The sequence below is a fragment of the Magallana gigas genome, chromosome 5 (genome assembly GCF_963853765.1).
Source record: "Magallana gigas chromosome 5, xbMagGiga1.1, whole genome shotgun sequence".
Taxonomy (NCBI): domain Eukaryota; kingdom Metazoa; phylum Mollusca; class Bivalvia; order Ostreida; family Ostreidae; genus Magallana; species Magallana gigas.
This window is the reverse complement of record NC_088857.1, coordinates 40,804,653-40,818,328: the sequence shown is the minus strand read 5'-3', so window position 1 is coordinate 40,818,328 and position 13,676 is coordinate 40,804,653. Positions and strand designations below refer to the sequence as shown.

General features: G+C 33.0%; 1 protein-coding gene across 1 annotated transcript; it reads left to right on the top strand.

Annotated features, from left to right (window-relative positions):
- Window positions 1-618: 618 nt before the first annotated feature.
- LOC105323289 (hypothetical protein) lies at window positions 619-4,634 on the top strand. Its single transcript, XM_011422388.4, has 3 exons — window positions 619-812; window positions 3,487-3,942; window positions 4,064-4,634. Exons 1-3 carry the CDS (start codon window positions 716-718, stop codon window positions 4,618-4,620), a joined length of 1,110 nt encoding a protein of 369 aa, XP_011420690.4. The 5' UTR covers window positions 619-715; the 3' UTR covers window positions 4,621-4,634.
- The last annotated feature ends 9,042 nt before the right edge of the window (window positions 4,635-13,676 follow it).

The window sequence follows — 13,676 nt, the reverse complement described above, 5'->3', positions numbered from 1 at the left end:
GATAGGAAAATGGAAAGTTTTCTTTTAAGGAGGCTGGATGGTCAACAAATTGACCATCAGATTTACCTAAAAATTGAAGATATGATTTGTTAATTAAGCTATAACCATTATTTAGTAAAGAAAAAATCCATATCTTCAAACTTTTAAATTTGGAATTTTCCTATAATTTTATATAGAGCTCTTCTTCTAAAGGAAATCAATACAGTCTAAAAATGGCCACGACCACCAAGCCATCTTAAGTCGATGCTCATGTACTAAAATATAAATTTTACAAATTCTAATCTATAACTGATACCTGTAGTAATTCTTTTGGTCATGTTAGAAATCATTGAAATGAAATTGTTGTAAAAACGATTTAGACAAGGAAATACCTTAATTATATAAAGTTTTAAAATCAGAACAAAACAGCAAGTCATTTATTTAAATAAAAAAACAAACAAAAAAAACCAAAACCTTTAACTACTCTCATCTCGTCAATTTTCGCAAATTAAAAAAATCCACCAATTTTACGGTTCAGAGAAGTAAAACAAACTCGATAATTTGATTGCAAGTAATTTATCTGGAATTGAATTATCGAATTGGGTCAGAGTTCTGGAATGGAGTTTACCTCGTATAAAACAGTTCTTACACAACTGCGCCTGTCAAAGTGCACCTGGGCAGTGCGATCTGTGGAACTGGAATTAATGTCAACCACAGCTAGAGCAATCATCCGAGGATGCCGCTGAAAGTGTATCAGCGAGCAGAAGCTTGGGCTACTTTATTGCAGACCATGCTTGGGATATTATGGATAGCGGCATCATTTAAACTTGCAGGTAAGCATGGGATGAAAATACTAGTTTATTTAAAACTGTATTATTATTATTATAACCACAATAAAATTATGTCATTAAGTTATTTTTTTCTTTTTTTCTTTTTTACATAAGTACAGATATTTGAAAAAAAAATATACGTCATGTTAGTGACACACCCACAGTATAATCTGTTTTATGAAATAATATCATTTTGATAAATGATATGAATTATGCATAGAGCTGATCATTGTCGATATAGAAAGAAGAAAAATAAGATTGAGAGTTCCGAACTTAGGTTTCAACTGAAAAGTATACACATGTGTTTGAATATAAAACTCAAAATTCATACGATTTTCTGAATTCAGATATTTTGCGGTGATGGTTGCTATTATATAAATAGTGCCTGTTTGGGAGGGTAACAGTTGAAATTGACACCCCGAGAAAAACATTGTCAACCGACGCGAAGCGTATCCTCCCAAACAAACAAATCATGTTGTTATACTTTCATGTTAAATACTGAAATCTGATTGGTTAAGACGCAGTTAATAATATTTTCTATTACCCTCAGCGTTAGCAACGCACTTAGCAACGGGTAACATTAAAAAATGTTACATGCGCGACAATTATGCGCGTACGGTTCGCTGTAGAATTCACGTTATTCCTATATAAAAGCAGTAAAATTTTCTTAAAAATTAAGACATTCAGTATAACAAAATAAATAGTGCCTGTTTGGGAGGATAACAGTTGAAATTGACACCCCTCGAAAACCATTGTCAACCTCCGCTTCGCGTCGGTTGACAATGTTTTTCTCGGGGTGTCAATTTCAACTGTTACCCTCCCAAACAGGCACTATTTATATAATACGAACTGTGGCTCTGTAATGTATTCTACAGCAACAATGAATAAATGTACTTTGATAGAGGAAATTCCGTTATATTGTTAATACCAGTTTATAAATGCTTTTGTGGTGTTTCTAAATGTTTCTGAGGCAACCACTATACTGTTATGAGAGAGAGAGAGAGAGAGAGAGAGAGAGAGAGAGAGAGAGAGAGAGAGAAAGAGAGAAAGAGAGAGAGAGAGAGAGAGAGCTCCCGAATCATAGTGATTATTAAAACAAACATAATGCAATTTAGAGTTTTTGAAATGTTAGATAATGTTTTAAATTTTTTTGAAGTGTTGATTCAAATTCAGAATGGAATATGTTGGTTAAAATATTCATGATTTATCATGCTTAATTTTTTTTCTAAAACGATTTCCATTTGAACATTATGCGAATAAAATATTCCCAGCGTTTAAAAATCTATAACAACTGCTTATATATTTTATGGATTTCAATCACATGTCCTTCATAGATATCCCGGAATGTAACTCAGGGTTAAACCACATTCGATTTTAGTGATTTGTCATTGAAACAAACGAAAGGTCGAAAAATGAACCCGATGGGTAAATTTTACGAAGAGGTGCTTTGATATTAAATCCAGATTTAAACACAAAACATATACTCTGTACTAATAAATTTTCCCCACCACTCGTCATTGGGATCTATGATATTAATGCCAGAGCCGAGGGCAACGTCTGAATTGTTTTGCAGTACATAAAAGGAATTGGAATTTCCGTGTCACGTTAAATGATATTTTTTCCGAAGAACAACTGCACTCTTCTTCTTGTCAGTAACTCTATCTTTTACTCAATTGCTTGTTGAAATTAAGGCACAAAATAAGTGCAAGTAAATTAAATTAAAGTAAAGAAAAGTGTTGTCACTATTATAGGTTGCGACATTGAATCCTAAGGACGAATGAAGGCATCTTCAGGGAAGTAGTATATTTTTTATGTTAAATATCAGAAAGTCATATTTCAGAGTTTGCCAAGAAGAAAACAATTAGAAAGACGTTCAGTATTTGTTCGTTTAGTTTTATCTTGCAAAATGCAATGATATCGTTAAATCTATTGGGAAAAATGTATCCTTTCTCAGTGCATTTTTGTAAACTTATACCCGAATACGTTAAAGCAATATGAACTTCAATTTCATGCTGATTTTTTTTTCTCACAAAAATGTTATTTTCTACTAAAATGACAAAAATATCATGGTTTCTTTATTTCTGTTAGCCTTATTTTTGTTGGAAAAGCTGTTAAGAAGCCTTAATTAAAGCAAACTTGAATTATTGTCGTCCTGTAAAGAAAAATTGAACTGCTATATATTCTTAGAAGAGAAGTCTTTCTTCTGACAAAAATAAATGATTTTTTAAAATCTTATTTATCATCAAAGTTTAAGTTACATGCAAACTTAGCATACTAGCAGGGTTTTGCAGCAAAATAAGATTCTAAGAAATACAGCTCATATTGCTTTAAAAAAATATGATCACGACAACATAAACAGGAGAGGTACAATATGGGTATGGAATTTGTCATGCTTTAATATGATACTCTACAAACACATGTATATTTATATTTTTACATCATAATTAAAGAATAAGTAATGACGTAGGATAAACGCAATAATTTTTCGACGATGATAAATATGTATTAGACAAAATCCAAATGTTCTCTAAAATAAATCTAAATATTACTAAAAAAAACATTATTCCTGTGCCTTGGAAAGGGGGGGGGGGGGGTTCTGGTGGTACAAAGCTTTTGAGAATTATGATTAAATGATTTTTGATAGTATTGAATATATGTCTTCTTTTTTTTAAAACAGAAACTCTTTATCAAACACAGACTATTAACATCACAACACCTGGGAATTCTACTCGAATTAGTCTGGCCCCATACGGACTAAATGCAACAGGCCGGACTTCTTTAACCTTCAGAGTAAGGGCATGTGGACCCGCGTCTATCATCCTCACAGACGTAGAAACGAACGCGCCGGTAAGTTCCACGAGTGAATTCATCTTTGGGAATAAAGACAACACAAAATGTGAATTTAAGGCTGACATCTTCACAAAGTTTTCCTATCCGTGTTCGAATCTCTGTAACGATTCCAACGAGTACTGGATATCGTGGGGAGATGATAATGATGACCTAATTCAGGAGTGGAGAATGGGGCGTGGTACTGTGGTGCTGACCAGTATCATTGGAACCAATCCCTTTAACTTCCGCTACCCTGAGTATATCAGCATCTCTTCAGAGAATTATCCCGCTGATTGGCAATTCGGTAAAAATATAATTTGATTTTTTCTTATCTGTTACGATCTGTTTCATTCATAATAGACTACCTGTTTGATCCGTTTCATTTATTTCCAGTGCAATTAATTAACATGTTTTTTAATGAACAGATGTTAATTACACAAACACCTTGGAACAAGCGCCGACAACACCGGATACAACAACAAGTCAACCTACGGAATCCGTGACAGTTGAAATAACAGAGATCGCAACAGTTGAGGTTACAGAAACAGTAACGGTTGAGGACACTCCGATGACCTCTAACCCTTCAATAACGTCATTTCCTCAGACCACCCAGTCTTCCACAAATGGAGTAAATGGAAGTTTATACTGTTACTGCTCTTTGAACAAATCATGCGAGACAAAGCACTATTCAGAAGAAGAATTAGCGCAGATGCTCCAAATACTCGTCCAGGAGCTGAAAGTCAGCATCAAAGATACGAATGCTTACAGACGACGACTGATTTCCGCGCCCGACGACCGACCGTCTGCTCAGAGAATGGGCGGCGTGGGAGCGACGGTCATTTGTCTGGTTATTCTCGGAATCGTCCTCATGGATTTTCCTCGCGTCGTTCATTTTTTTCGCGGAGAAGACAAAAAGAAACTCGAATACGAAAGAAAATTGTCTAAAAGTAAGAAAAGCCGCAGATCTAGAAGTAAAAATTAAATGCAGTCGACAACGTTGTTAGTTTTTGTTATATACATGTATATAATTCGCAGAAGTCATGCATTAAGTGCGATTTTTATATATGTTGCAGGATACATCGTTAGTGAATCCGCAATCATTTACCGCTGTTATTGCTCTTGGGAGATTAATTTTATTGACGAAACAAATGATTACACATCTACATTTAATCTTAAATTGTCAGATCTATACGAAAGCAAAGAAGATTCGAAACCTGAGATTTTAAATATGAAATTTAATATCTACCTAAAAATAATTGTTATATTTTCTCTGATGTAATTGTTAGATTGACTTGGATAAATTATTCCACGCTAAATAAGTTGATAATTCAGGGATAATACCTCGAGTTTCACGAATGAGCCTTTTTTGCTTTCATAGTCCTAATTAAAATGTTTGCATATCAAATCGTTAATGTTCGTTATTTATAAATGACACGGGTACATGTACCTAAAGATTCAAACGATGTGCATTCAATATTAATATAAAATTCCCTAGGTTTCACCTTTTAAACGCCTTTCCAATTTGTTAGGTTGAAAAATGTGGCTAAAATTAAGTCTGTTGTGGAATAATCTTATAAAAGTGTTTGAGCTTCCAAACTAATAAAATATCAGATTTTCCCGTTGTAAATATCCGTAAGAAATCTGTTTCTCTTCTTTTCAATTTCTCCGGGTTAAAGAGAAATAACGTGTCAATGAGGAAAACTTGAAATTTTCCTTCGTTAGATACATCGATGTCAATTTCACTTTTTTAACAGATATGTGGGGTTTAGCTATAGTTCTTCAAAAATGACGGAAACGGTAAGAGGAACAGAAGAAACTACTCATGTGTTTCAGTAATTCATGATTAAAGAAGAAAGATAATGTGCAATATTTTTTGTTTATTGTAGTAGTGTCTTCCTTCTTTAGCGGACATATTTGTTCTGTGCCTATATCACCATGATATCTGAAGGAAAACATATGCTGTGCATTTTGTGTGCATTATGAATGAAACGTGTGAATATTATTAAAGATTGACTTATAAAGTTATATTTCTTAAAAATTGACTTTTAGAGGCTGCAGGTCTCTTATTACCAAACGTTTACAATTTTGGCCCCTGGAGCTAAGGTGTAGATAATCCGAGATTCCTCCCACTCTTGAACCCCATTCCCCTTAACTTTTCTGTGGACTAACGTTTTTCAAACACAAAATAATTAAAGTGCGGTAATTGTCAAAGGAGTCTCTCATTAGAGTTTAGACTTCAAAATGAAGCTTAACATGCTAACAGAAGACTCTGACATGTCAATCTAAGGTCTATGGTAATCAGGTGAACGTCAGTGCCTGTACATGTGAGCCTCTTGTTTGTGATAAATTGATTCTTAATTATTAATGGCTGGCACCAATGTATAAAACATACATGTATACATGGGGTATGTTTTTCAGCCAATTCATCAATTAGAATTTAAGGTGAATGATCTTCATTAAAGGCAGTTCTTGCTGATTTTTGATAATTTGAATGGTGTGATTTATAAGCAGAGACTTGTAATCTTTTGTTTTCTATGCCCAGCCTGTATTCAGAAACTTTGACAATCATACGTAGCGTAGCGTGTTCTATTCTAGAAGTGATTGATTCCAGCCATTTTCTTGGATTTTTCATTGATCGGGATACAGCTTTCATCTCTTTCATCATCGGTCGACCTTAAAAGTTTTGTTCGAAAGTCCTTACATGAAGGATGATTGTAAATAATACCTTACAATATTTATTGTTCTTGTAATTTAAATTCTCCTCTCATAAGTCAATGATGCAAACTTTGATGTACTAATACAATGGATTAATTCTGTGCAAGTACTCAATACATGTACATTACTCGAATATCGCCTATTAACATTCTATGGGTTACCAAAAAATCTTTTGAATTTTTGTATTTATTTGATCTTTATCTTTAAAAACCAACAACAAGTGCTCTAAAGTAATGGCTAACGATGTTGACTCATTTATGATTGCATTCAGTTTGAACTTTGTGGAAAGCCTTTTTACAATCTTGACTTTTTTAAATAGATTTCTAGGTCTTCTATCGAATATAATTTTTTTTACGGGCGGAACTAGCTTTAATTTGCAAAATAAAAAAATAAAATTCCCTTCTTTATTTATCTTCTTTCTTTTGCGTTTTCTTGTAATTGTCCTTTTTGTACCAGTTCATTTGTTTAAATAGACTGACTCTCTTTCTCTCTCTCTCTCTCTCTCTCTCTCTCTCTCTCTCTGTTGTTTCAATTTAATTCAAATTAATTGATTGATTGCATGGGTGGAATATTTACCTGCTCTCCTTTCTTCTTCAGCAAATGATACATCTTCTCGTAGGCGAAAACATGAAGGAAATGTAAGGGGAATATGATGTCTTGGAAAGTAATTAGGAGAGTGCAATAACAGTTTTAATTGTGCGTATTATCCCGTCACCATTAAGAATTGGAAGGTTGCTCTAAAACGTCTCGTGCATTTCCGTGAAGTAGTTTTGTTAGATTTCATTTGCAAACAGCTCTCTCTGTGATCATTTATTTCAGCCATTTGATTACCAACAATTCCCGTCATTTGTTCTGTTTGAAGGTGTTTTGGTAATAAAAATTACGACGCTCAAACAAGACTTTATCAGTATTGACAGTTTATTGCTGCTTTTAGCAAAGTACAACGGTTTTGTTGAAACGTGTAAACTACCTTTTCTATCTTTGATATATAAGAGTTTTCTATTTGCATTCGCGCTGGAATGGGACAGACTCTACGTGCGATTAAATGCTGATTTGCTTATCAGTGACATTCAGCACAGAGGATGCTCGCGTACAATCCCCTTATACTAAGTAATAAAGTGTTAAACATGGAAAGGGAACGCTTGCGAGTGTTTGCTCTGCTGAACAGAGTGTTCGAACCTGTTTGCCACTTCCTCTTGACAAAAATAAATAGCTGGCACCAAATTAATAATAAATCTTCTTTACTCGATAAGGACTTCATGTACATAAAACTGAAGCAATGAATAATTTTTCTACGTAGGAAGTTTATATATTTATTATGACCTCTGGGGATCTGAAACTGTTTAAAAATGAACCAGTTTTTTTTAAACGATAAATACAGGCCCCCAAATACATCTTCTGAAAACTGTTAACTATAAAACTGAAGCAATGAATATTGTTTATGCAAGATTTTTATTCATTTTGATTTCTCAAAAAGCGTGCAAGAGTCTTATTTATTATAGAATAAATGGATATCATACAGAAATTACATTTTATTATTCGCTGGGAAAGAATCGGGTTCATTGATATATCGGTATGTCAGCGGTCTCTCTTTATTTGGCGGATTTTTTTAAAATTTACCAAGATTTGAATAAAATTCAAAAAAGAATATTTACATCTCCAAATATATTTCTTTAGATTGCAATAACGTTCAGTTCTGCGTGATCATATAATTACGTTGCAGTGATTACCACATGCGCTTATTGTTTGACGGTTGCATCGCTGTAAGCATAAAACCACGGTTATGTTAACAATTCTGAACGGGCTGCCTTTCTCAAATATAAATATAAGTAATAAACAGCAATGTTAAAAAAGTTCACCAGGATATGAACTTGATTGGCAGGTGATCAGATCTTCTGATCTTCCTAGGATGAACCATGTTCAAATCCAAGTAAATCTTAGTTGGTAAGTGTTCAAATGTTCTGAGACGCCATTTGGGCTTTACAGGATTTGATCACGTAACCAAACAGGTTCATATCCCGGTGAACTTTTAAATATCCTCTTTCTTTCTTAGTTGAATAAAACATTATTATGATTAATGTTATTTGCTTATATTTGAGGGTTTTTTTGCAGTGATTAGCGCGTTATCGATGCTTTTGGTCCTGTCATAATTAAAAATGAATAGAAAGGGTGGAACTTATTACAATAGACTGTATGCATACAAAGAAGTAAATACATGTAAAGTAAATGTTAACATATCGCGTGGCTATGTTTATAGTCAAGATCTCATAAGTTGAAGGGAAAATTAATGACCAAAAATACAAAGGATTTGCATTACTAGTATTAAAGGATATAATGACATACAGTTATGTCGAACACGCTTACTAAATGTATATCACGTGACACGTGATACAGGTGAGTAATATTACAAAAGGTTATGCAAGTTCACCTCAGGTAAACAACGGTAGGATTTCATTTGTCAAACCGGCGTGCGCTAATTGATCTTTGGTGACCCGATTTGTTGCTTTATTTTACCGGGGAAAGTTCGCCGGAGCACGCCAATCTCGTCGGTTTGGAAAGACCGGCACGGAATTCGCTTTTGCAATATAGCTTAGGCGGCCATTAAAAAATATCGTCAAATTTTTGTGATGAAAACACGTATACTTTAGTTCAACTAAGTATGGCGGATAGATCACGGTTAGATGATGTAATGAGTTGAAACATGTAGATGCTTGCTAATAAATCGACATAATCATTGATACTGTATGCAATAATTAAACAAATGTTAATTCATAACACTATATTTAATTATTCTATACTTGACACCTTTGGTTATGTGCGAAGTTGTCAGACTGCAGTATGCAGTTTATAACGTGAGAAGCCCACTGGACTTTGAGAATTGTAGCTGTATGGAATATTTCGGGTTGAAAGGCGAAAGGGCTACAGTTCCGTACATGCAAACCAAAAAAAAAAAACAACAACAACACATGGCCACACAACTCATGCTAAATTAAGGTAAACTAACCATATTTACAAACACATTTTATAAAATTGTTGATACCAATATTGTCAGATGTTGTACTTTAAATGTCGTCACATTGCTTTGACTTTATATCAAGTTTATTAATTTTTAACTTATTTTTATTAGAAAAAATGTTAATAAACCACAGGGAATTGTAAGATAATTACTTTTTCCTATCGACAGAGTCGTCATTTTTTTAATTCCCTGGTCAATATTATGAGATATTTTATTATTTATCATATATATATATATATATATATATATATATATATATATATATATATATATATATATATATATATATATGGAATTTTTTTACTAACGTCACCTGAGACAGATAAAAATGTCACCATTGAAAACGGCATAACGAATTTTGTATTTTAAAGTTGTGTTATGAGGTATTTTACTTTTCACATTTTAAGCTCAATAACACCTATTTTAAAACAAGTTATCATGTTTGTTTGATCAGCACATAAAGATATTAAATCATTAATGCACGACATTTGGTGAAAAAAAATCAAATTTATGAAAGAAGATCATTAAGTTTGGGGAAACTATATTTATTTATTGATAACAGGATCTTCTGGAGAAAAAAAACCTTCAAATCGGAGAATAATGAAAATTCAATACACTCTTCATTTGATTTGCATTTTTGACACAAGAAAACTTTTAACATAAGGAATGCTCGAAACATATACATGTATATCATGCGCGGATCTAGAGGGGGGGTCGGGGGGGTCCCGACCCCCCCTGGAAAATGAAAATTTATTAAATTTACATAGTAAAATTATCGCGAAAATATGCCTCGGACCCCTATTCTCTTTTGAGAAGTGGACAGGCATTTTATCCGAAACACAAACATTTAATCTGCGCTGACCTAGATAAACAATGTGATACACAAAATTTAAACCCGGGATGTAGAAGTTGAGAAAATGATTTGACAGCGGGTTAGTGATGAATTTTTTGTGATATATGGATGCAATAATGTTTAAAATGTAGAAATAGTAGGTCTATCACGAAACTTCAGGGAAACTGGAGTCGAAACATGGGTCGAAGCGTAAACCGTCTTTGGTTCCGACATTTACACGTTTTCCAGAATCAAAATATGAGGGCTTGCGAAAAGAAGTGGATGTAGGCTATGCCTGTCCACTTCTCAAAAGAGAATATCGGACCCCCCCCTGGCAAACACAATTATCCTTCGGACCCCCCCTGGAAAAATTTTCTGGATCCGCGCATGTATATACACAATGTAGAAAGGAGAGTGTTTGAGTGTTTGAAGGACTTTTATCGAAAAACAAATACAGAAATCTTTTTTAAAAATCCAAAAGATGTTGAGGTATTTTTAAGGGTTTTACCAATGAAGACATCTTTCTCAAATTTAGGATGTTAAATATAATGTTCAGTTGATGTTAAGTGCAAAAAGGCACGGTAAATATTTTTTTCTTTTAATTCTATATTCAGTTTAATTATTGTTCAAGATTTCAAACAACAACTTAAATACTATCAAATATAATAAATGTTATTTTGTGATAAATTGCATTTTCAAAGGTCAAATCGTTTACTGCAATGTAGCTCACTGATCCCCCCCCCCCCCCCCCGGCGCACGCCACCACATTTCTGTGTAACTTTGAAGTAAATTTAATGTATAACTTTCAGTCATGTTCTAGAGGTATCAAAAAGACATTGTTCAACAACGAAGGCATACAACTTATCGTAGGTATTTGAAAAAAAGTGTTCACAAACTATCGAACACTGTTTAATAATGCGTTTGAAGATAGTTTTTAATTAAAAAGTTAAAATTAAGCGGTAATTCACACATTGACAATTGTACATTGTAAATCGGTAACGTTAACGTTTGTAGTTGTGAACACAATAGAAAATTATAGGAAAAAAATCAAATTCGAAAAAGAAAAAAAAACGCACAAAAAATTACAAAAAATATGTCAATACTTACGAAATAACCAATATTGCATCCGGAAGTCAACAAATTATCAGGGTCTTTAATAATAATGTGTCGGTGGTTTTCGTAAACATGTTTGGATATTTTATAGAACAGTCATTCAAGTGTTTATTTATCGGCAGATAATGCATAGAGATCTAAAACTCATCAAGTTAAAATACAACGAGAAAGCTATGCCATTATTTGATTGATAAGTTAACACAAAAACAACACTAGAAGGATCATTATATAGAGTATTGGTATGCTACAAAAACAAAAAGGATCATTATACAAATCATTATGCAAAGTATATTCGTCGCCATTGAAAGTGAGAAAAAGTGTAATCGGTGGATTAGGGAACACATCCTGGAAAGTTTTTCATCCATAAAGAAATAGTAAAATCAATAACAAAGTAAAGGCCCTTGACGTTGGTCCATTATGCATTGAATTAAAGAAAATAGACAGGAAACGCTTTTTATAATACCGGAAGCGGAAGCCGTGTATTAAGACAAAGAAAACTATTAAGTTATATTGAATCGTTAATAGACAAGAGGCCCGTGGGCTTTAATGTTCACCCGAGTAGAAAATAGCGTTGAAAGGATCCATGCATAGAAACGTGATGCAATTAAGTGGTTATAATACTAGCTGTCTCGTGAATATTAACGTCTTATTTCGGTTATGTATGCTACATGGATGGAAAGGTATATAATTAGGTTGACAGGTCTGATTCAGCAATATATCTCGGGGTAAATTATATCAAGAATACTTGTGCATACAAATAAAAAAAATATGGATTTTGGATGATCTAGTCCTGCACGTTTCAAATTGCACAAGCCCGTTGGGCTCTTTTGGTAAGTATTGTGATTAAGCAGTCAATGAGAGAAAATATCATGAAAACCTTTTATATAATTAGTATTTCAATGTCTGAACCATCTATTCTAATGATGTACGAAATATACGGAGGAGTGTCAGATATAGTATACCAACTCATCACAACGCCTTTTATGAAGAAAGCAATTTTTAAAATGGCACTATATACATAACAGCAAATTATCGAACAAACTATCTAGTCAGAAGTCAACCACCCTTACAGACCAACGCATCTTCTATTCTTTAATAATTCATTTCTCTTACTGCTGATGTTAATACACTTGAAATCGTTAACTCTAATCTATTTTGACTTATGAAAAACTATTCGCATTGAATGAATAGACAGTTTTGTGAGGGAATGAATGGATACATGCATAATATTCATTTTATATCAGTATCTGGGGACTTGATTCATTGTTATTTTAATCCAAACTGCAAAACCGCATTTCCTTCCCATTAAAAGATCCGTGGGTACCCAAAACATGATTAAAAAAGAAATCACTTTTTGAATCGAGTGAAAAATGGATGGTATATTCCTTGGATATTTTCTTTTTGGATTTTTCAATGCAGGTGAGTTACAATTTTGGTTTTACATTTTAAATAGTTTCTTTTTTTTTAAGAGGGTCTAATTGTTGTGGCGTTTCCAGATTCCTAGCAGAGAAAATACACACATGTATCCATTTTGAAAGTAAATTGTCAGATGGATTTGAATACATGTTTTGTTGAAACGAACACTTACAACAAAAATAAACAAAGCTGATTTTGTTTTCGATCTGCGACAATTAGCATGTACAAGTTCAGTGTGGTTCACAGCCCCCAGAAATCAAGAATTTTGTACAAATAGTGATATAAGAGAGGCATTAATTTGTATTGGGAAATTGTTAACAAACTAATGCGTTCGATGAGACGATCCTAAACTAAACACTCTTTTTCCTTATCTGACCCACGATTTGAAAACGTTTTAAAAATCATGCCATTATAATTTTTAATTAATTTTATCAGAGTTCTTTGTGAAATGATTTATAAAACAGTTATGAAAAGTTAGAAAAAGTATAAAATAATGTTTTAGGTTTTTTTTTAAATTCAATTCGTTTTTGTTTGATATTTACTTAAGACATTTAATGCGTGTCTATGTGCAATTTATCATTTGTTTCCCCAGGTATTTCCTGCCAAAAGCGCCACTCATCTCTAATTCTATTGAAAAGAGTTTGATATATGCATTATCATAATCTACAAAAATGTCTAAACTTAAAAAAAACGCCAACCGTTTTGACATATTAGACTAACACTCTTTTTAACACAAATTACATCAAACAAAGATTTTTTTTTAAAATTAGTAATATGTACACTCAGGTGCCAAAAGTTAGTCATTTTTTCCTTTTTACTATATATTTCATTGAAAACTTTGAAAAAAATGTTAAAAGGTGGTCCTTTGCCTGATCCTAAAAAGGTATGAATTAATAAATCTTTTTGGTATACTATAAAGTATTTTTCCAACCGTCTGTTCCTGAGA